Here is a 22,512-nt window from a genome sequence, read left to right as displayed (position 1 = left end):
CAAAATGATACTAGCAAACTTAAAAATGATACTTTTGAACTTGACCCATCGACATTATCTCAGGTTGAAGGCAAAAGCTCATCATATCAACACCCAAGTCATATTAAGGGAAGATCAATAAGTCTGGGTTTTGCTAGTAACCACCCATTAGCTATTATTACTACCAACTATCAAGAGCTTCAAAGGCAACAACAATATGCTTATACAAGCAGCATCTTAGAACTGACCAACTGGTACATTACACCAGCAAGAGCCTATAACAACTGCCCATTCTGAACCATGCAACCAAAAACAAATTCCCTCCATTCTTTTCCTTCATCGAGGAAACAAGAGGAAACTGGCACCAAGGCTAAAGGAGTTGTTTTTTTAACCAAAAAGAAAACAGCACTCTCCATTTAAAACAGGAGCTACTAAACATCAACAAATCAACTCCTGTCTGAGCACTTCAAGAAAAATAGAAGAAATATTAGGCAACAAAAACATATGCATTTCCACGCTCTCAATCATAAGCCTTGTCCCAATCGTCCACTACATCTGCCATATCGTCAACTCCAGGTTTGGGGGGGAAAACTGAACCCCCCACTTCTGGCTCAGTAACAGGTTCCTTGATCGTAATAGAGGCCCTGGGCAAACTGGAAGTAACTTCAGGCTCTAAGACACTCCACCTATTAGAAGAGGCAGTAGGTGGAGCTTCATTCGCCCTCCAGGCCGAAGGAGTAGCTGAATCAGTGGGATTCTTGGACCATTCTTCGGCATCCCATGGACTCTCCCTCAAATGAGGCTCCTGGACTACAGCCTTCTTCCATGGATTACCCTTAAGATCCTTGGCTCCTCCGGAAACTCCCCAAGCATTAGCAGTGGATGATGTCACTGCTGATGCAACACCGCTATGAGGAACTAGAGCAGCACCACAATAAGCCGACCCCTGGTCTAGCCTTCTCATAGCTGTTGCTGCTCGGGCAGGATCACTGAACACGGCCAAGGCATTCTTGTCATTCAACCAGGCAAGCTCACATTCACCACCAAACCTGAGAACTAAAGCACTAATGTCTGCATCTCTTGGCAAGTCAAACAAAGCCACAACAAGCCTTGGATCCATATCCACCAGAGAATCAAAAGCAGCAGGCTGAGCAATGTTATTGACGGTACAACCTTTGGCACCAAGAATACGCGCTGGAGCTTTTGACTTGGGTGTAACATGTATAACGATGAATCTCTTGGGTTCCCAACCAGCTGCATTTACTGAAAGCTTCCACCTTGCAGCTATCAGTCTAATTGCATCCCGCTTCTCCTTCAACATTGGGCAAAAAACATGAACTTTGAGCGCATTAACCCCGCCTCTGCTCCTGCCAAGAACCAAAAACTTGCACCTTTCCTCTATAGACAAAACCCACTTGGGGTCACGCCTAAGAAGATCCCCCAGCACTTCCGACACAGCTGCATTCTCACCAAAATGGAGGGCCTCCAAATTTGGGGGACTTATACCAAAAGCATCAGAAAGAACCTTTTTCTTCTCCATCTTCGCACACTCATCATCACAAGTGAGCTTCCTCTGACCAAGAGGAACCTTCTTCCCATTTGTTTCAATAGGTTGAAGAGGTGAAGGCAACTTTTGGATTATAGAAGCTTCGAAAAGAGAATCAACGCTCTGACCTCCAGCATCACAAGGAACATTTGCTGTGATCCGGCCACAAGAACAAGTAATAGTAACAGGAAACTCACATCTAACATCTGGACATGACGAAGAGGGGTGACAAAGAGCAGTACATGTGTGCCTGCAATCTCTTCTAGGAGCACCACACGTCTGCCCACAAGAGGCCCTGGAGCCGTTGCTGGGTCCTGCAGAAACATCACACGGTGAAGGATGACAAGTTCTAGCACATGCATGCAAGCCACATTGCCTGGTCTTCCCACAAAGCTTGTTACATCTGATGTCCTTCGATCCGCAAGGTATATTTCTCAAAATTACATGCCCACCAACGCATTCCTTTGCTACGGGAACCGCACATGGCAAGCAGTCTCCAAAATGGCAGCTGTGAGTAGCTGGATGGCCACAAGGTTGAGGAACCGAGCATGGTAACTGACACGCAGGAGTAGGTGTGCCACAAGGCAGCGGAGGGGGGATCGACGTTCTCCCACAAGCACAAGTCAAATCGGCGAATATTGTCTCAAGACAGGGAGGGCAGTGACCAATGTGACAAAGTGACTCGCAAGAATGCTGCCCACATCTAAGCTTCTTCTCACATGGCATTGAACAAAAATGAGGATTCCAATCACCTGTGACGGAATTTTTTGGATTAGAAAGTGGGCAACATCGCTCACTGCAACGATGTCTTCCACAGTTCTTCTTTTGCTGACAAGGTCTATCACAAGTGAACTTCTCATCTTCTGACTGAGTTCTGTAACATTCCACTGTTCGAGAAGTTGAACCACAGCAGCATCGTTGAGTGACAGGAACAAGACATGGTGTACAATCACCAGAATGACACACCGCTTCACAGCGATGGACCCCACACCGGAGGCTTTTACCACAGACCTTGGAACAGGTTGGAATTGGATCTAAACAACTGTGTCTTTCTTCTTCCAAGCTTGTTTTACCGCAACAGCACGTCTTGACCTTGCTTGGCAACAAGGCACAGTCTCCACATGGCCCTGGATGGCAGAGCTCATGACAGACGTGGTTTCCGCAACTAAGCTTCTTTCCACAAGCTGAATTGCACGAAAAGACGCCGTCCTCCATCTTGATATCTCCTTTCACACCCATGTCTCCACAAAGAACAGCCTCTGTTTTCTTCTTACAAAAGCAATAGGCATTCACAACAATTTGACAGTGCCCACAAGGACCAACATGGCAGGTTTGTTCACACCGGTGACGCCCACAGTCAAGAAGCTTACCACACTGCTGTCCGCAAGTAAGAACGGACTTGCGATCAGAGCAGCGAGTGGTAATTACTTCCTTCCCGCAGGGGCAACTTCTAGCTGGAGCAAATGCCTTACAAGGCGGACAAGGACCAGGATGGCATTGTAGGACACAAACGTGAGGGCAAAGATCCTCTTCACTCAGACCATCATGCCCTGGGAGCTCCTTCTCAAGTTTTTTGCCACAAGGCTCTCCACATGAATGTGGGGTCAAGTACAAATCTGAAGGGGGTTCTTGCCTCTTCCCACAAAAGCAAAGATAAGGGATGTCCCTGGATGAAGTGAGCTGGACGGATTGACAGCCTGGACAGCGCCAATTCAACCCTTGATTCTTCTCTGCAGACGTATCAACAGAAGTGGGAGCTCTTGCCCATTTCTTGATACAATTAAGATGGAAAATCGAGTAACAGCTTGAACATGACCAAATGCGTGCAGACCTCCCCACCATATCATAGCATATCATGCACTCAATGTTCCCCTTCGACAGCTTCTCCTGAATTTCTTGCACAAGTTGAGGCAAATTAGGGTCCTTCAACTGTTTGTGTTCTCCTTGATTAATCCTCCCATTAGCCGGCCTCTCCACCCTATTCTCCTGATAACCATGGCTCTGATTATGGTTCTCACTGCCCCTTCCCCTCTCTCCCCTTTGATTTGTATACGTCGCCCTATTGAATTTCGGTTCCGCATACGTCTGATTCCGATTAGCTGGTGCAACTGACACGTTATCCTTGTCTTCTCTTCCATTAACAGCTGAACTTGAACCATTTACACCCTCTCTCCTTTGATTTGTATACGTCTCCCTATTGAATTTCGGTTCCGCATACGTCTGATTCCGATTAGCTGGTGCAACTGACACGTTATCCTTGTCTTCTCTTCCATTAACAGCTGAACTTGAACCATTTACACCCTCTCTCCTTTGATTTGTATACGTCGCCCTATTGTATTTGGGTTCCGCATACGTCTGATTCCGATTAGCTGGTGCAACTGACACGTTATCCTTGTCTTCTCTTCCATTAACAGCTGAACTTGAACCATTTACACCCTCTCTCCTTTGATTTGTATACGTCGCCCTATTGTATTTGGGTTCCGCATACGTCTGATTCCGATTAGCTGGTGCAACTGACACGTTATCCTTGTCTTCTCTTCCATTAACAGCTGAACTTGAACCATTTACACCCTCTCTCCTTTGATTTGTATACGTCGCCCTATTGTATTTGGGTTCCGCATACGTCTGATTCCGATTAGCTGGTGCAACTGACACGTTATCCTTGTCTTCTCTTCCATTAACAGCTGAACTTGAACCATTTACACCCTCTCTCCTTTGATTTGTATACGTCGCCCTATTGTATTTGGGTTCCGCATACGTCTGATTCCGATTAGCTGGTGCAACTGACACGTTATCCTTGTCTTCTCTTCCATTAACAGCTGAACTTGAACCATTTACCCTTTCTCTCCTTTGACTCGTATACATCGCCCTATTGTGTTTAGGTTCCGCATATTTGTGATTCCGATGAACTGGTGACTCATTATCCTGGCCTCCTCCATTACCAGCTGAACTTGAACCATTTACAGTCTCTCTCCTTTGATTCACCCTATTGTATTTGGGTTCCACATAGGTCTGATTTTGGTTTCGATTAACCGGCACATCATCCCTTCCATTACCAGTTGAACTTGAACCATTTACACCGAACCCAGGAGTCACAAGTGTGGTTGTAACCGTGGTGAGAGGGGCAGGGGCAGCTGAAACAGTGTTGGTGGCAGTGGATCCCCGAGCTACCCACCGAGCAGCACTTTGAACAAGATTATTATTTCTAGTAATCCGATTATTGTTATTATTCCTTCTATTGTTGTTGTTGTTGTTGTTTTGTGCATTAAAGCTCATATTCTGATGCAAATCTTGTAAACACCCAATATCCCTATCCAACGACAGATTGACACAAATCGATTCAACTAAAAGATAGAGAACAAGAAACACTCAGAAAAATGAAAATATGAATTGTACTTGCACCAATTTCAATCAAGAAAACTACAGCTTAATGAGGAACTTCCAAATCTATAAAAGGTTCAATTTTCAAGCCCCAAGTATTGAAGAGAAGAACGAATATGAATCTTACTTGGCACAAATTTCAATCCAAAAAGTAACAAGGAATTTCGGAAAAAACTATAATAAAAAAAGGTTCAATTTCAAGCCCTAAATATTAAAGAAAAGGTTTGTTTAATACCTGATTCGAGAAAACAGGGAGGAAACTGAAAGGAAAAACAAAAATTCTTTCTTTAGATTAGTTCTTGTGATTCTCGGGAGTCGGTTACTTGGCTGTTATTGAGGATTTTTTTGGGATGATAGAGAGAGGGGTAAGTAAGAGAGGAAAAGGGTTATTAATTAAATAGGGCTATAGGTTGTGAAAGGTTCGCCTTGGTGAACAAGTGATGGGACCGCTGACCCGGTACCCGCCTGGCATATTTATATTTGCTTGGGCAACATGCTTGACTATTGAGTAGGTCGGTTCTTTTCTTGACAAACCCAATTGTGTGTAAAGGTCCACTTTGTTTTTTATTTTTGTGAATTATTCTTTAATCTTTAGATTTCTAACCAAATTAATTGCTCGCCCTTAAGAAGTTAACCAAAAAAAAAAAAAAAAAATTGAAATTATTTTATGAGTTTATGATATCGTTTGGATGATATTTGGTTGTAGTAGCAAAAGGAATATTTGAAACTAAAAAAGAAAGAAAATTGATTACAGACCCGCGATCTCTTAAATTTGCTCATCTTTTTAGACTTAGATATTTGAATTAAGTATTATTCCTATTAAACATTTGTACTGCTTAAAAATGTATTTATTAAACATATTTTGGGCAATTTTACACAAATTGAAGTGTTTCTCATATTTTTCGATTCAGGAACATGCTATAAACACCAGCGAATTTCTAGACCTTTTGTTATGTCTTGAATTTGATGACACTGAAGTTGTGTTGATGCACAATTGCAATCGATGACAGTGAGTTATTTCCAAGAGCTGAGCTCAACCATGAATGAATGTGATTGTTACTAATCCGAGAAGTTGGCAAGCGAAAGAACAGATTGTTTACTATCATGAATGAATGTGAAATGTACAATTACAAGTTTTCTCAATACTCCAATGAAATTAGTCAACTAATCGAGCAAGTGAGAGCTAACACTCTAACAAAACTGGTAACTAACTTTCGAAACTCTTTAACTAATTTGATAAGTACTAACTAACTTGTCACGTCAGCTGCCAACTCAGCATAGCCAATTCAAACTTGTTAACTTACATCATGCGTAATAATTTAATGACCGGATACAACCATAAGATGAATTTTTTCTAAGGAAATTTCAGGACAGTAGTCTCGCTGAGTGAACATTTGGCTTTGGCCAGCAAGCAAACAGGTAAAAAAGATTTTCGACGGAAGTGGTTCTAAGTGTTAAACGAACAAAGGGTTTCACTGAGCGAAGCTCAAAACGAGACCCCAACTCACTATCCCTTCCGCTCGGCGAATGGATGATTTTGTCCGATTTTTTTTTTTTTGGGGGAATTTTACACTCTATGCCAATTAGGGCAAAATACTTTGCTGACATTTAATACTTTGTACAAGGAGTTCTCACAATGTGTTCCGGTGGTAGGGAGCTGACAGCGGGGTACTAGTAGGTGATGCCCATTGTGGTGTCGATACAACGGTGGAGGAGGGGAACAAGAGTTGAAGTTAGCGAATCAAATATTTTTTTGTATAATTTTGTATAACAGTGTAAAAGTGTGTATAAACATCTTTTATACAAGGTTGATACATTGAGCCCGTTTGGCTCAGCTTTTTTGAGTGTTTGGTTGACCAGCTTACAAGTCATTTTGTGCTTAAAATAAGCCCCAAAAAATAAGTTGGACCGTTTGACTTAGCTTAAAAAAAACAACAACTTATAAGCAAAAAAAATAAGTTGGGCTACCCTAATTTTTTTTTTTTTTTGGCTTATAAGCTATTTTTTTTAAGCCCATCCAAACAGGCTCATTATCTCCGGTAAGTATGTAAAATTACATAATATTTTATATGCACTTTTATACAAAGTTGATACATTATCTAATCCAGATGTATAAAGTTGTATATTGTTAAATAGCGTTGTATGCCATGAAAAAGTGCTATGCGGGTGTAATTTAAAAATATGACTACGCGAATATAATTTTATATGCTGGATTGTCAACTATTGAAAATTTCCCCATTTTTTTTGGGTTAGTGAAGCGGGTCAACCCGACCCGTCCCACTTGGGCTTCACGTTTCAAAAACAATTCCACTCCCCTCAAAGACCAAATTATTTTTTCTGTCAAAGCAACTTCCCCACCGTGAGACTGCAACTGCTCCACCACTGTCATTGTTTCCCGGTAAGTTTTCTTTGTTCTCGTATCTCTCTCTCTTGCTGGCACACGTGAAAGTCCCATTCCCCCACTGTGCTAAATTATGAAATTGCATGTGTGAATTTAATGGTGAAAGTTGGAGCTTTTGAGTTTTGTTAATGGTGAATGTTGGAATCTGACCCGATAACTCTGTCATAGTTGTTGGATTGGTTGTTGCTTGAGCTTGATTTCTATGCCAAAAATTGGGTTGTTTAGGCATCCTTAACCCAGTAAAAGCTTTTAACACAAACTATGCACTCCAAGTCTTCGATGAAATGCCCCAAAGTATAGTCATGGGCATAACAGGGGCGGCTCAATAAGATCGGGGCCTAAAGCCAACTTTAACGGGAGGCCTTATTTTTTCTGCTCAATATTTATTAAAAGAAAAATTAACCTACATATCTATTATAGGTAAAAATTAGGTCTCGTCCTCCCTTAACTAGAGGTCTTCGATAAGAGCCTCAAAACAAAAAAATCTTGCTATGGAGTGCTTCCCTCTTTAACCGGCCTTGCGAGTTGCGTGTCTCGAAATCGAATTAATCGAAAAATTCAATACAGGTATCGAACACCGGATGAAAAAATTTGGGGCCTAAAGCCCCCGCTTTAGTGGCTTGGCCCTCTGGCTGGCCCTGGGGCATAATGGTCTCAACAACGGATGGATGACGATCGTCTTGAGGGAACATTAGTCCTAGGATGCTAGAATGTGTGATTAGCCTCATGAATATGCAAAAATTTAAGTTTGGGGTGGTTTGTTGGATTTTGGGCGATGAAAGCTCTGAAAATGGGTTGTAATGGCGGGTGTTCCTAGTTATGTTTTCTTATGCGAATAAAGGGGAAGTGTGAGTACCCCATTGTTGACTAGTTAGCACCCACGCTAGCGAACTAAGTGTGGGGTCGTTCCGACACCCAAATAGCTTGGTTTGTTAGCCCTCTTTATACGTTACTAATATTGGCTACTCTAAAGACCACTTGTTCAGTAGAACTACATTTGAAGTTTCAAGCTAGATTGCAGTAGATCAAACTGGTACTACTTGAACATGTCCACTATCATAGTATACTCCCTCCACCACTAGAACACATTCTTTTTTCTATTGTAGAAAGCATTAGTTCATCAAGAAAAAAAAGATATTGCCTCCACTACAATTTTACATGACATTACCTTCTGTAAGTTTGACATTATATATATATATAGTCTTTCTAATTCCCACGAAGTCTGATCCCTTCAGCAATTTAACTTAAAAGTTAAATCTAGTTCCATATCAACTAAGAGCCTGTTAGGATGGGGTTACTACTGATGGCTTATAAGCATTAGAATAAGTTAGGAATCCTAACTTATGGTTTTTTACTCATTTTTTGTTATTTTGGTTTAAACAAGTGCTTAAAAGTACTTTTTTATCTTTACTCTAACACTACAAAAGTGCTTCAAAGCTGTTTTGGCTTAAAAGCACCTAAAATAAGCCAATCCAAACAGGCTCTAAATTTCCAAATTTTATTCCATTATCACCAATATAATATAACTCAAATTAACATATCAAACTCGAAACCTAGTTAAAAAAAAAAAAAAAAACTCAATATAAACTGAAGCAGTACCCACCAGTTCTACTACTGCTGCTGATTCTGCTGTGGAGGAGCATTAGGCAGTGGAGGCATACCAGGACGAGGCGGTCCATAAACAGGATCCTTCCCGCCTGGTGGCGGTGGTGGCATACCCGGTCGAGGCGGTTGACCACCATACATTGCACTTGGAGGTGGACCGCTCATCATTGGAGGCGGTGGAACCCCCATAGGCCTCTGACCACCAAACTGTGGTGGCGGCGCCATCGGTGGGTCCCCAGGCCTCATCTGCATACCCTGAGGTGGCGGCATTGGTGGCCCACCACGCCGGGGCCTCATAACTGGAGGCGGGTAACTAATAGGCGGAGTAGAAACTTGAGGCATTGGAGGCCGGGTTAACTGAGGTTGCATCATACCCGGAGCGGGCCCACCAACCCCAACCCTTCCATTGTTTCTAGCAATGAATCCTCAAACCATCCCAGAAAGAGTAGAGAATAACCATTAAAAGGGGTATATACTCTATAAAAGAAGACTTACAAACATTATTGTTATCCCACATTCTAGTCACCTATGGTTGGAGGAAACCAATACCTTTCTTGATCCGGAGGCTATTTCATAGAAATTCTTTTTTAGCCGTTTTCAAAAATACTTTTTTTTTTCTTTTTGACTCTATTAATGAGTAGTTCAGGTGATATTATGATGTTTATTTTCTCGTGATAATGCTTACTGAACACGCTGATGTACTAAGCTTCTTGTTGGCGGCTGGTGTGTGGTGTGCAACATACATGTTGGTTGCAGTTCTTGGCTTCTTTCAGATTTTCAGTTTTCTTAGAACTTCTATCTTCAGTTGATCTCTTGATTCTAGCCGCGTGTAAAAGGAACAGAAAAGGGAGTGATCATGGGTTACGCACAGTTAGTTATTGGCCCTGCAGGCAGTGGAAAGGTGATAGCTGAATCATATTGCTTCACGTTACTATAATGTTCTGTATTGCTTTATATTTGGATGTCCCGGTATCGCTAGTTTCAGCTATACTACTTTGTTTTACAGTCCACTTACTGCTCTAGTTTGTATCAACACTGTGAGACCACACGACGCACAATCCATATTGTGAACCTAGATCCTGCTGCAGAGAACTTTGACTATCCAGTGGCTATGGGTGAGTGGAGATAGAGTATTTTAAGTAATTAGTTTGCTATTTATATGTGTCTTAATTCTAGAATTAACTTAGTGATATTGGTTGCAGACATCAGAAATCTTATCTCGCTGGATGATGTTATGGAAGAACTTGGTCTCGGACCAAATGGTGGCCTTATGTATTGCATGGAGTATCCTTTCCTTGGAAGATTATCATTTTCAGAGTCCCAGTCCTTTTGTACGAAAACTTCAACATTCTGTTTTTGTCCCTGTCAAGTTTGTAAGCCCTTGATGGTGATCTCAGACATCTTGAAGAAAATCTGGATGACTGGCTAACAGAAGAGTTGGAGAACTACTTGGATGATGATTACCTAGTGTTTGACTGCCCAGGTACTTGTACTTTCCCCCTCATACTTGTTGTTTTTATTAGCAGTAGTACAGTCATTGTATAGGTATGTTAATATTTTTCCTTTACACATTTACTGCTAAATTTTGTGTGTAGACTACAGAATTTTGTTAGCACGCTAAGATATTGCATAACTCCATGTAAGTAAGTACTCTGGGGACACAGGGTGGTGAAACTCTCCGAAAGCTTGACTAGCAGTTGTGATTTTACTTAAAATTGTCTTTAAAGATGCTTGCTGTTTAGATGGTTCATGGATTAAAATCAAGGGTTGGCTGTTTCTTTCTTGTTAAATAACTTCAGATGCACACATTTGTATCAAAGCATCTGGATTAATTTTGAGATACCTGTCTAATTCTAACTGTCTTTATTCTTGTCAATGACATCCCCCTTGTTCTCATGAGTACATTATCAGGGAACGAATATTGTATGCTCAGATATATTTACTCTGATGATTAGTCAAGGATTGAGTTCATCTGTTGACTACTCTTGGAACTGATTGCATATATTGTTGCTGGATAGTAGACAATTGTTTAGTAAAAGAAAAGTTGGTGAGATGACAGAGATTTTGATATTCTGTTATCTGTTATGCAACTTACGTGATTAAGACGCTTCTACTCCATTGGATAGTGATGAAGCAATCTTAGATATGAGATGACAAGGCTTATGTCAAGCTGAGAACCTCCTGCCTTTTCACTTCTTGGGCTCCATCTCTCCATCCTAAGGCCATAGTTATCGTGTTTTCTCGTCTTCTCTCTTCAAGTCAGTGAAGAATAAATATGATACAGCAATTTCACATTAGTCCATTGCACTCATGTGATCCTACTCAACTCTGGAAAAGCACTCTTTAAGTTTCCTAAACTTTATTTCTACATTGCTCTTTGGACATCTGTCTCCTGATTATGAATACTCATAATCTAAATTTCTACACTGACCAGGTAGTGTTGTCTCTTAACAAATATATTCATTCATGTATTTATAGAAAGATATGCACAGATGCATCACAGACACCTATACATAAAGATTGCTCTGACTTCTCATCATTATATAGGCCAGATTGAACTTTTCTCACATGTTCCTGTGCTGAAGAACTTCGTGGAGCACTTAAGGCGTAAAAATTTTAATGTTTGTGTCGTATATTTACTTGATTCCCAGGTGTGTGGTCTTTACAAGTTAAATTTCTACTTTTTTCCCTTGATAGTTCGTGGATGTTTATGTTCTTTTTGTACTCAGTTTATTACAGATGTGACCAAATTCATAAGTGGTTGTATGGCTTCACTCTCTGCTATGGTTCAACTTGAACTACCCCATGTTAACATTCTGTCGAAGATGGATCTTGTGACAAACAAAAAGGAAATTGAGAAGTTAGTCCTACTATAACTATTTTCTTTATCTCTTTGGCACTTTCATCACTCCTACTAAAAATTTCTGTGGTTTTAGAGAGTTAAAATTTATCTTCCCTTTAGTTACTTGAATCCAGAGCCTCAGCTATTACTGGCAGAGTTGAATCAGCGAATGGCTCCACAATTTCAAAAGCTTAACAAATCATTGATTGAAGTGGTAAGCTCTAACATTTATAATGTTTCCAAGAAATTATGTATTAGATATTCAATTGACAATCATATGTTTTGTGTACCTCTATTATTCTCTTTGACATTAGTACTTCATGACACCTTTACTTGAAGAGGTTCTTTCTCCCAAGTTAGATACAAGATTGTACAGGCTTGTAGGATATGCCTTGTCTGCCACTGATTCTGCTGCAGTTGACTCATGGCTTTCGAATGAAAAGATATAAGAAGAAAGTGATCCATAATTGATGTTTTCTTGTGTACAGGTGGACCAGTACAGCATGGTGAGCTTTCTCCCGCTTGACCTGAGAAAAGAGAGCAGGTAATATACGCTGGTGGTAAATTTAAGTATTCGACAAGGAAGCAGAAGGGTTTGTTTGGCCCGTAGATTGAATTTTAAAGCTTGATTTACTGATGGAAAATGTGCATGTATTGATGTTTTTAGTATCTCGATTCTGTCAATATGCATCCGGTGCTCATGTTTTCACTCCCTGCTTCATGCTTTGGGTTTTCGTAGCAACTGTTCTCAAATAAAAATGTGAAGTTGATGACAGTGTGTTATATGTGCTTTTAGTTTCCAGATATTAGCCTTTTCTTATAGATTGCTTGCTTGGTAAACTTAGAGTACGAAGAACTTTCTGAAATAAGGGATACATTATATGGTTGAACCACTAGTCGAATCGTAACTCATTTGTGCGTATCTGTTGTGTACATAGCCCATAGAAAGGCACTTTTTTGTGAGTACGTTTTGTGCATATAGCCTGTAGAAAGGCACCTTTTGTGCTATGTAGTCTTATTATTAAATAAATGTTGTTTTCCGCTTCAATGACAAAGACCAATGTTCTTTACCATTTTGCAGCATACAGTACATCTTATCTCAGATTGACAACTGCATTCAGTATGGAGAGGATGCTGACGTAAAGGTTAAAGATTTTGACGAAGAGGAGGACGATTGAAAGTTAATATTTCTTTACTCGTTAACATCAACAAGGTCTAGGGAGGCAATGCTGTGGTGGGTGGTGAAAGTGTATTAACAAGTGTCTATTGTGAGACTTACCTTTTTTGAGCTTTTACCTCGTGAAATTACATCATCTGCTGATTGAGTTGCTTTTGCATTATAATTATCCCCCAAAACATTTTTGAGGTAACAAGACTTCTTAGTCCTGGTACAAATCACAGCTTGTTGGATATGACGTTTATGCCAGCTTCTCATGAAGATTTTATTATGTAAAATTCGTGGTTACTTTTTTTTTTTTTTTACCTGAAGACTGGTATGCCCCTAAATGAAAGCAGTTTTATAGAGTGACAGAGAATGTTAAAATCTGAAGTAGTTTGAATTCTAAGAATTATATAGGACCAAAAGTAAGACCTTGAAGGTCTAGGTTTAATGTAGATTCTCATTTCTTCCCCACGTCCCTTTGTACAGGGTGAATATTCACGAATATAATCATGGGGAAATAACCCATATGTACAACACACACATCTAGTTTGCAGTCGATACAACCCAGTGTATCATCGGTGTATAGATAATGTATATGTCTTGTATATCTATATATTAAACATTACATATACTCTGTATATATAATGTATATTGCTATAATCATGTATAAATACATGAAACCAACTCAAATTGCAGTGTACAGATAATGTATAGCTACGTAGAAGTTGCTCAATTCTTTTATAACTTTTCATATAAATCCTTGTACACTTATACATTACGTATTGTTACACCCTGTATCTTAGAACTAAGGTTAGACTCGTATCGGTAGAGTGTTAGTGGCAAATTTGAAGGTTTGAACGTTTTGCGAAAATGGTTGACATGCCTAATTTGGGCAGCCATAACCCCTTGATTAGTTGGGAATTTGGAAAAGGTCTCTTAATAAAAGTTGTAGTACGCCAAAATACCTTTCCAACGATATAAAGTGGAGCTCAAACGGACCTGTAAGCAAAAAGTTATGACCGTTTTACTGAAAAGACGTAGAGTTGTCCGTTGGATCGAAACGCCTTGCAGATGGCATTATGCGGGCACATTTGCGACGCATTTTGACCTAAAAGTTGTTAGGTATTCTGTTTTGAAATGCCTTTCGAAATGCTCTAGCGTTTGCTAGAGCAGAACGCTTTCGCCTATAATAACCCCAGAACGTGAAATTTTCTTAAATATTTCATTCTACTTCATTATTGGCCGACTTTTTGAGGAGAAAAGACCCTAAGGCTTCCCTAAACCTCCTAAGGCGAGTTCTTCCTCAAACCCCAAAGTTATATTACATCAATCTAACAAAGATTAACGCTAGACTCCTCATCTATTCCATAGATTATCGATTGAATCTTCGTCTTGGACAAAAGAATCCTAGAATCTGAATTCAAGAGACTTGGACGTCGAAAAAGTAAGACTTTCCTACTTCAATTGATTATAACTTCGTATTGATGATTAGACTCTAAGTTCATGAGATATGAGTTGATGGGTTTGATACAAAATCATGAGGAATTATATGATTGGGTTATTAGCTGTTGATTGCTGGTTAAGGATGTTGTTTACATATTGTCACCTAGAAGCAAGAGAATCGGAATTGGGTGAAGAAAACGCTATTAGTAAGGGCTATGAAGTTTTATGCCCACCAAGTGTTTGATAAAATACTTAGATGACCAAAGCATGAATATATATATATTATTGCTAATATGGAATCCCTTTGACTTGTATTGCTATAGATTAAGTTGAAAGGGTTGACGAACGTTTTACTACGCTTAAAAGCAGAAAGTTAACTCTATGTGAGCCCCAGTTCTTTCGGGGTATTATTATTACCTTATAGTCTTTCAGTATTTACAGACAGTCAGTGTTTTAAGTACTTCATTAGAGACTTCATAGACTAGAGTAACAGTTAGACAGAGTCGCAGGCTTTTCATGTTAAGCTATGTTCGCTACAGTTATGCTTCAGACTTATATTAGTGTTTTCGCACTTCGATTATGTATCACTTAGACTTTCAGTATATCAACATGTGTTAGTTTATTTTCCGTTTTCAGTATGTTATGATACCACACGTTGATTCAGTCAGCCAGTTGGTTCGCTCGGTCAGCACCGGGTGCCGTGTTACGTCCAGGCCCAAGTTCAAAGCGTGACACATATACATTCTTATACACTATATATAATGTATAAATAATATATATACTTTATATAAAAATATATATACTTTATATAAAAATATATGAACAATGTATTCCCTTGGGGACTCAAAAATTCAAATCCGCCGCCAAAAAATCCTTGAGGTCACTTTTCTTTTTCCTTAGTGTTCTAAGAGCAGCAAAAACGTGATTGTTGCTTATCACAAAGTGTTCATCCTTCCTGTTTCCACCTCCCACCATTTCTTTCTTTTTTGCGTAAATCAGAAAGAGATAATTACGCCCAAATACACCTCGACAATCTAATTTATCATTTTTAGCCCAACTACCTACTTTTTACCCATATGTACCGTAATTTCTTCTCCAAATCTGCTTGTCATGTTCTTCACAAACATTGCTCGATCCACCATCTTCTCCTTTTCCTGGAAAATCATTCTCGAAAATTACAGTTACTCGGTCATTTAAATCTTAGTTTATTTAAAATCATAGCCATTTCTTTTTATTTCACAGAAAATCCTTCTGGGTCTTATCTCAATTTTTCCCTGGAAACGTAAATTGAAAATCTCGATTTTGCAGCACTTTACCTATAAGAATTTTGTGTATATAGAGAGATAGACCTTTGGAATATAGCATTGGACAAAGGTTGTTAGGACTTAGCCTAAGGTCTGTCTCTCTATATACACAAAATTCTTATAGGTTAAGTGCTGCAAAATCGAGATTTTCAATCTATGTTTTCAGGGGAAAATTGAGATAAGACCTAGAAGGATTTTCTGTGAAATAAAAGGAAATGGATAAGATTTTAAATAAACTAAGATTTAAATGATGGAGTAACTGTAATTTCCAAAAATGGTTTTCCAGGAAAAGGAGAAGATGGTGGATCGAGCAATGTGTGTGAGGAATATGTCAAGTAGATTTTGAGAAGAAATTAAGGTACATATGAGTAAAAAGTAGGTAGATGGGCAAAATATGGTAAATTAGATTGCCGAGGTGTATTTAGGCGTAGTTATCTCTATAATCATTTCTCCTCTATTTTTTCAATAATTACTTGCAAAGAGAATCCTGTCCGGGGTGTTTGATATGATCAAAATATTTTATCAAAAAATATAATAATAAGTGTCTTAAAAATCAGAAAAATGAATTTTTTCTAGTGAAAGTAGGGAAAACAAGTTCGATAAGTGGTATTTCATGTTGATTATCTCTACTCACCCTTCACCCTAGCCTCTGCCCCCTCCTGCCTCCACCTCCATACTCATTGATTTTGGCAAAATTATATATAAATATGTTTGGAACAATATCTTTTATTTACTTATCAAGCACTAAAAATAAGTAAAAGAATCGCTTATTTTTTTAGGAGAACATTATTCTTCGATACCGAAAACACCCTTTGGTTGAGGACTTTTGATCTAGCACTCGAGTTATTTTAATAAAAACTTTAGGAGAGTATGACTAGCCAATCCATATTTGTGGGTTTTCTTGAAATAAAAAGCATAATAGTAACTTTTTTCAATTGTTTTTATATATAAGGAAAGATTCCAAGTTTTTGTAGTCTTCACATCATTCTTGAGCGATGAGGTTGCTACATGTGGTTGCTGCTTACGTATTTTTATTTTTCTCATTCATTTTTTCTTATGACCATTCTCACTTAGGACTTTGTAATTGGACTAGATTGACACCATATATCGTAACTTTTTGTGGGTATGTTCTTGTCCCTAATTATATTACTCCTTCCGCTTATTTTTACTTGTTCCTTGTACTAATTTTTTTTTATTTGTCTATTTTAGCAAATCACGAAAGATTTATAAATTTCTTCATATACTACTCTTATCATTAAGTAACTACATAAGCATTATTTCCTCGGTCTCAAATTATTTATCGTGGTTACAAAAAATAGTTATAAATTATTTGTCGTTTTAGAAGTTCATGGTACAATTAATTATTTTTTATCATTTGACCCTTCGTAGAATTTTGTCATTAATGAAGATGACACATAAATAGATAAACATTTAATAAAGAGAGATTATAACTTAGACATAACTAAGGGTAAAGTAGTCAAATACTCATATTAATTATAATTTCTTAAGCGGCTTGTAAAATAAAGCGACATATAATTTGAGACGGAGGGAGTAATAGTCAAACTTACCTCAACTTGTCTAAATAGTTGAGGTAGGAAAATTGAACAACTTATAGTTGACTTGTCTTTTAATATATATTTGGTGCTAGTTCAGGTAGGAAACTCGCACCTGATAGCTCAGGTGTGTTTTTGACCATTATATCTTGTTATTATACATTTTGATAAAATTCATGTAACTTTGGAGTCACAATTTTATTTCCAATTTAAACATTTATTAAGTCTTACTAATTAGTACTCCATATTCTTCTCTTTGGGTCTGTTTGGTACGAAGAAAATATTTTTCACGAAAATTATTATTTCAAAAATATTTTTCAGAAAAATAATTGTGTTGCTTACTTAATTTCTTGTCTTTAGTACGTAAGCAAAACTATTGTGCTAAAATCATTTGTCTATAACCTAGACAAGTACTATGGAAGGGGGGATGGGAGCGGGAGTGTGGGGTGGTGGTTGGTGGGGTTGGGAGCTACAATGGTCGGTGAAGATGAGGTGTATTGGAAGGTGGGGTTGATTTAATGAATGTGAAAGGGAATTTGATTTTTTCCTACTTCTACTAGGAAAGTCATTTTCCTCAGTTTTAAAGAACTTATTTTTTAGAGAAATTTTTTTTCAAAAATTTTGACCAACCAAACACAAAAAATTGAAAAACATTTTTAAAAAGTATTTTCCTTCATACCGAACACACCCTTTATTTGTTTTAAACCCTCAAACTTTTGTTTTTTTAGTGAATTCGAATCTTGTGTCTCTTTGTATTTGCTATTTGTCTTTCCAAATTCCCTTCCTCATAAATAATTTATTTTTAAAAAATTATTCAATTATGTGACTAAAAACCTTTAATAATTATGACGACTTATCAATAAGACATGATTAACGTGTTGCTAGATTAAATTAATTATGCAATAAAAAAATATGACATACATTAGAGTGTTTTTAAATTAATTTTACTATATTTGTATCATGAGTTTGAGCCTCGACTTTGCACTGACCTCATGCAACTAGTATTAGTACTAACCATACACAGTAATAATCAATTAGATGGAAGAATTTATTTCATATCAAACGTAGTCTTTATCTGATTTGAAGCAAAAATTAATGTTGTGCAAAATTAGGAGGAGAATGAGTTAAGTAGTTGTATTCGGAGGCGTATTCAGATTTTGAAGTTTATCGTTTGAAATTTTAGCTTTTTAAGTTACCGTGTACTAATCACTTGTGCACATTCAATAAGTTTCTTAAGACTGATATAAAGTTTGAACCAAAACTATTGAGTTCGGCCGAACCTCTCACCAATAACACACGAGTTCCGCCCCCAAATTGCACGTGGTCAACTTGAGAAAGGGAGAATGGAAACAAAATACTATTAGCTAGCAAGCATGCCCGCTATGTCACATAAGAAAGCAACATATACATACTGTAATTTGGATAGGATTTGCAGGTAATTATTCACCGCTCACTCACTGGATCCTACCTCTTTTTTCCTTTTTCCACCACACAAATTAAGGCTATGTCCTTTGTTTTGTCAACTTCTATGTAATATAATATAATACTACTAATATTACTGTGCAATTGCTATGCCTTTTTCTTCTTTTCTGGATAACGTTCATATAGTCAGTCATCTTTGAATCTTGACACAAACTCATACATACCCTTATCAGTAACTAGCCCCTCCATTTCTCCTCTGTATTTCTCATTTTTCATAAATGGCTAGTGCTTCAGCTACTTGTCTCAGATTTGGGTGTTCAGCCAATCAGGCGTTCAACACATCTCAGGTCATAACTAGTAATTCAATTTTTTATTTTTATTTTTGCACTAACAACCTTACAACACTCGTCCTATGTAACCACATTTCACTATAATGGCTAAGTTTTTGTTGGAACCGATTTTCATATTACGTTATGTTATATTATATATTCTATGCAACAACATTTTGCTATAGCAGTCAAAAAAGTATTTGCACAAACGGCATTGTTATAGAGAAGTTTGAAATGTAAATAACGACATTTTACTATAACGGTCAAGTTTTCGCTGGAACAGATTTTCCATGTTATGTTATATTATATGAAATGTACAACATTTTGCTGTAGCAGTCAAAGATATTTGCACAAACAACATTGTTATATAGAGATTTGACTGTATATATAGCATGTATGGAGTCAATAACAGTTCATTATTGTGATTAGTCCATGAACTACTTCATTCAACTCCTAATTTTGGGCAAAATTATATAACTGTGCAGATAAGCAGAGGTGTAAAGTTGGTCTCTGTGGGTTGGGGAAGGACTGCTGGTTTCCCTTCTCTCAGAACATCCCGTTTCCATGTTGCAGCTGTAAATCTTCTTCTCCGTTTCTTTTTATATTGTACATAGTTAACATTTGTATTAAACAACTATATATGAGTCCTTAAAGAATAAAATGAGCTAACCATACCACATTCATTGGCCTTGACAAAATCTACAGATGGCAGTACATTACACACATCTTTAATTTTTAGGACCACAAAATTCAAAAGTCTTTTTTTATTCCTTAAACTTTGTGCTCAGTCAATCTAAGTCACTTAAATGGGGACAAAGGGAGTGACTCGTTCTTCCCTTCCAAGTTTAGACGGTTTGGCTCAAATGGAAAAAAATAGTGTAACCCAAACGCCTAGATCAAATTTTGGAGATTTGGGATTACATAAATTTGGAAAAACTTAAATTTGTCTACAAAAATGCATTAACTTTCACTTTTTTTTTCCAAGAAAAGGAAAGGGGAGGTTCAACATGTTAGGCTGATTGGATTATGACTCATTATTGATCGATTCATCTTGACTCAAACAAACTTTAAACAGGTCAAACCATGACACTTTATTTTTAAAAAATTCACTACATGGTGATATGGGGGAGGGGAAAAAGGTATTGAGAATCGAACTCGCACTTATTGTATAAGAAATACTCACGATATTATTAGATAATGTCATGACATATTTATTTATTGATTTAATACGTCTCAACCCACTAAATGTATGAGCAGGCAAAGGCAGAGACAGTGGATAAGGTGATAAGCATAGTGAGGAAGCAACTGGCTTTACCTGCAGAGACTAAAGTTGGTCCTGAAAGTACGTTTAGTAAGGACCTTGGTGCTGACTCTCTTGACACTGTGAGTACTTTCTATCTTCACTTAATTTTCTGAATCAGTTCAACATCTATTATATGTACATTAAAAAAAAAAAAAACCTTATATATACAGTATGATTTTCGGGATAGAATGACCAATGACCTTATAAGTGTTTGTGACGAGCAGGTGGAGATTGTGATGGCCTTGGAGGAGGAGTTTGGGATTGCAGTAGAAGAAGAGAATTCTGAGAATATTGCAACAGTCCAAGATGCTGCTGACTTGATTGAAAAACTTGTTGAAAAAAAGTAGACAAATAATAGGATGGAAAAATGAGAGTGAGTTTAGCTCAATTTTTATGGACTAATTACTATTGTAATGTAATTCTTATTCTTGGATTGCATCCTTGCTATTAGCATTCTTTTTGGGTATCTGAATGATGACTTCTCTTTCGTACCTTTTTTCTTATTATAATTATTCCAACATTGCTAATTAGATTTACAATTGTATTTTATTAGTTAAATTATTATTACTAGTCTGATCCTTCCGACAATGCAGCTAATAACCTCCGATAATCCTTTCCTCCCAATTTGTATTATTGCCATCTAAAGCAATTGGAGTTAGAGATGTGTTATTGCATATATATCCCCGTATATAGACAAATGTTGATAACCTCTAGTCCTCTACTAATCTTTCATATCCTAGTTGTATTGCCAACTGTGACAACAATGAAAAGTATTTAAACTAAGAAAATATATTACTAATATAAAAATAGTATATCATACAAAAGAAAAAGGTACGAAACTTTTAATCTAGTTATAACAACATATATACATGATGAATTCTTACAAAATCACCAAATTTACAAGTATTGAACAATATATTATAGGTTATATTCATATTTCAGGAAAGTAAAAAAAATATCGAAGAATTGTTGATAGACAATTCAAGACATAAAACACGCGCTGATTTTCTTGAAATGAACAAGAAAAACAACTCAATGAGTAAGATATAGGATCTAACTCTCCTATCGGAATGTTAGTCATGTAAGACTTAGCATCCTATAATCGCCACTATCTTTTATGGCTGCCTCTTTCATTCAAATAAAAGAAGTTTTTGTTGTAATTTTTTTTAAAAAGAAAAGTAGTTTGTGCAAAAAAGGAAAAAGTGTTGGATATTGTGTTATGTGAATGAAAGAGTAACACCTAAAACTTTGATTAATGTACTATAATATCCATAGCTGATAATATTACCACTTCAAGCGAGATTGATTTATTATTAAAAATATGAATAAAATAAATACCAGACACTAAACGGGTATTTTATTGGTTGGGTTAAACCTATTTAACCAAAATTTGGTAAGTTGGGTTAACATATTTCTCTTGGCCGGTATGGGTTTATAAATCCGTCTAACTATAATTTGGGGGATTTCTGTACATAAACAAACTTTGACGAAGGAAATTTTTAATAAAAAATAAAAGTAAAAAATCATTGAGTTTCTTCTTCGAGAACTTTTGATAATTTGTAGCATTTATGCAAAAAGGATTTCAAAAAAGTTGAATCAAATATGAACAATTCATTTGGAGCTCTGAATTTCGGTAAACAAAGTCTTCAAATCACAAAATTAATGTCATTTTTCATCCAAAAATGAAAAGCCAAAATAAGGATTTTGACTAAAGCGATCTTAAGGCACAAAGTTATATTTCAACAAAATTAAAATATCAATCGGTTTCTTGCAGGTTTTAAATTTTTTAATATCATTGATGAGCTGAGCCGATGTACCGTAAAGACTTCAAAAGTAAGAAAATGATATCACCATTAAAACTCTGAACTTAAATAATGTAAAAAATGTTGCAATTATTTAACTCTTAAGTTCAATATTATTTTTTTCCTTAGTAATCACCTTAACCTTTTCTTTAATATTCATTTAGATTTCTAGTTTTCATTTTCTATTATTGTTATTTTGCTCTTACATTATCTCATGGTACCTAAAAATCATTACTTGTTTCCTTCTTGATTTCCAATATCTGCTTCTTATTTTCTTTTTGACTAGATTTCTAATGTCTTAAATTCTTAACAACAAAAACTTAACTAATTAGATGACCCGATAATGTAATAATTTCTTTACTATCAATGCACAACAATGACTACAACGTACTTAGTGTAATTCCATACGTGGGGTTTGAGGAGAGTAAAGTGTACGCAGA

General features: G+C 37.1%; 4 protein-coding genes across 6 annotated transcripts; 2 read left to right on the top strand and 2 right to left on the bottom strand.

The window, feature by feature from the left end:
* Positions 1-81: 81 nt before the first annotated feature.
* On the bottom strand, positions 82-5,334 carry LOC132633174 (NF-X1-type zinc finger protein NFXL1). 2 transcript variants are annotated; one of them, XM_060349413.1, is made up of 2 exons: positions 5,142-5,334; positions 82-4,869 (listed from the first exon to the last, which is right to left on the bottom strand). In XM_060349413.1, exon 2 carries the CDS (start codon positions 4,799-4,801, stop codon positions 500-502), a length of 4,302 nt encoding a protein of 1,433 aa, XP_060205396.1. In that variant the 5' UTR covers positions 4,802-4,869; positions 5,142-5,334; the 3' UTR covers positions 82-499. The 2 variants fall into 2 exon arrangements, with proteins under 2 accessions (XP_060205396.1, XP_060205397.1); XM_060349414.1 differs by having other exon boundaries at positions 82-4,835.
* Positions 5,335-7,146: 1,812 nt separating this feature from the next.
* Positions 7,147-13,209, top strand: LOC132633173 (uncharacterized). 2 transcript variants are annotated; one of them, XM_060349412.1, is made up of 10 exons: positions 7,147-7,304; positions 9,718-9,813; positions 9,919-10,027; positions 10,115-10,196; positions 10,310-10,395; positions 11,460-11,563; positions 11,642-11,772; positions 11,875-11,968; positions 12,243-12,298; positions 12,836-13,209. In XM_060349412.1, the coding sequence occupies exons 2-10, from the start codon at positions 9,769-9,771 to the stop codon at positions 12,930-12,932; spliced, it is 804 nt and encodes a 267-aa protein (XP_060205395.1). In that variant the 5' UTR covers positions 7,147-7,304; positions 9,718-9,768; the 3' UTR covers positions 12,933-13,209. The 2 variants fall into 2 exon arrangements, with proteins under 2 accessions (XP_060205395.1, XP_060205394.1); XM_060349411.1 differs by having other exon boundaries at positions 7,153-7,304; positions 9,669-9,813.
* LOC132631503 (uncharacterized) lies at positions 8,919-9,657 on the bottom strand. The gene is made up of 2 exons (XM_060347075.1): positions 9,615-9,657; positions 8,919-9,337 (listed from the first exon to the last, which is right to left on the bottom strand). Exons 1-2 carry the CDS (start codon positions 9,655-9,657, stop codon positions 8,919-8,921), a joined length of 462 nt encoding a protein of 153 aa, XP_060203058.1.
* Positions 13,210-18,739: 5,530 nt separating the features above from the next.
* On the top strand, positions 18,740-20,761 carry LOC132633172 (acyl carrier protein 1, chloroplastic-like). Its single transcript, XM_060349410.1, has 4 exons — positions 18,740-18,985; positions 19,453-19,542; positions 20,225-20,350; positions 20,495-20,761. The coding sequence occupies exons 1-4, from the start codon at positions 18,917-18,919 to the stop codon at positions 20,615-20,617; spliced, it is 408 nt and encodes a 135-aa protein (XP_060205393.1). The 5' UTR covers positions 18,740-18,916; the 3' UTR covers positions 20,618-20,761.
* The last annotated feature ends 1,751 nt before the right edge of the window (positions 20,762-22,512 follow it).

The sequence above is a fragment of the Lycium barbarum genome, chromosome 3 (assembly GCF_019175385.1).
Source record: "Lycium barbarum isolate Lr01 chromosome 3, ASM1917538v2, whole genome shotgun sequence".
Taxonomy (NCBI): Eukaryota; Viridiplantae; Streptophyta; class Magnoliopsida; order Solanales; family Solanaceae; genus Lycium; species Lycium barbarum.
The sequence above is the reverse complement of the archived record's forward strand: the minus strand, read 5'-3'. Positions and strand labels throughout refer to the sequence as shown.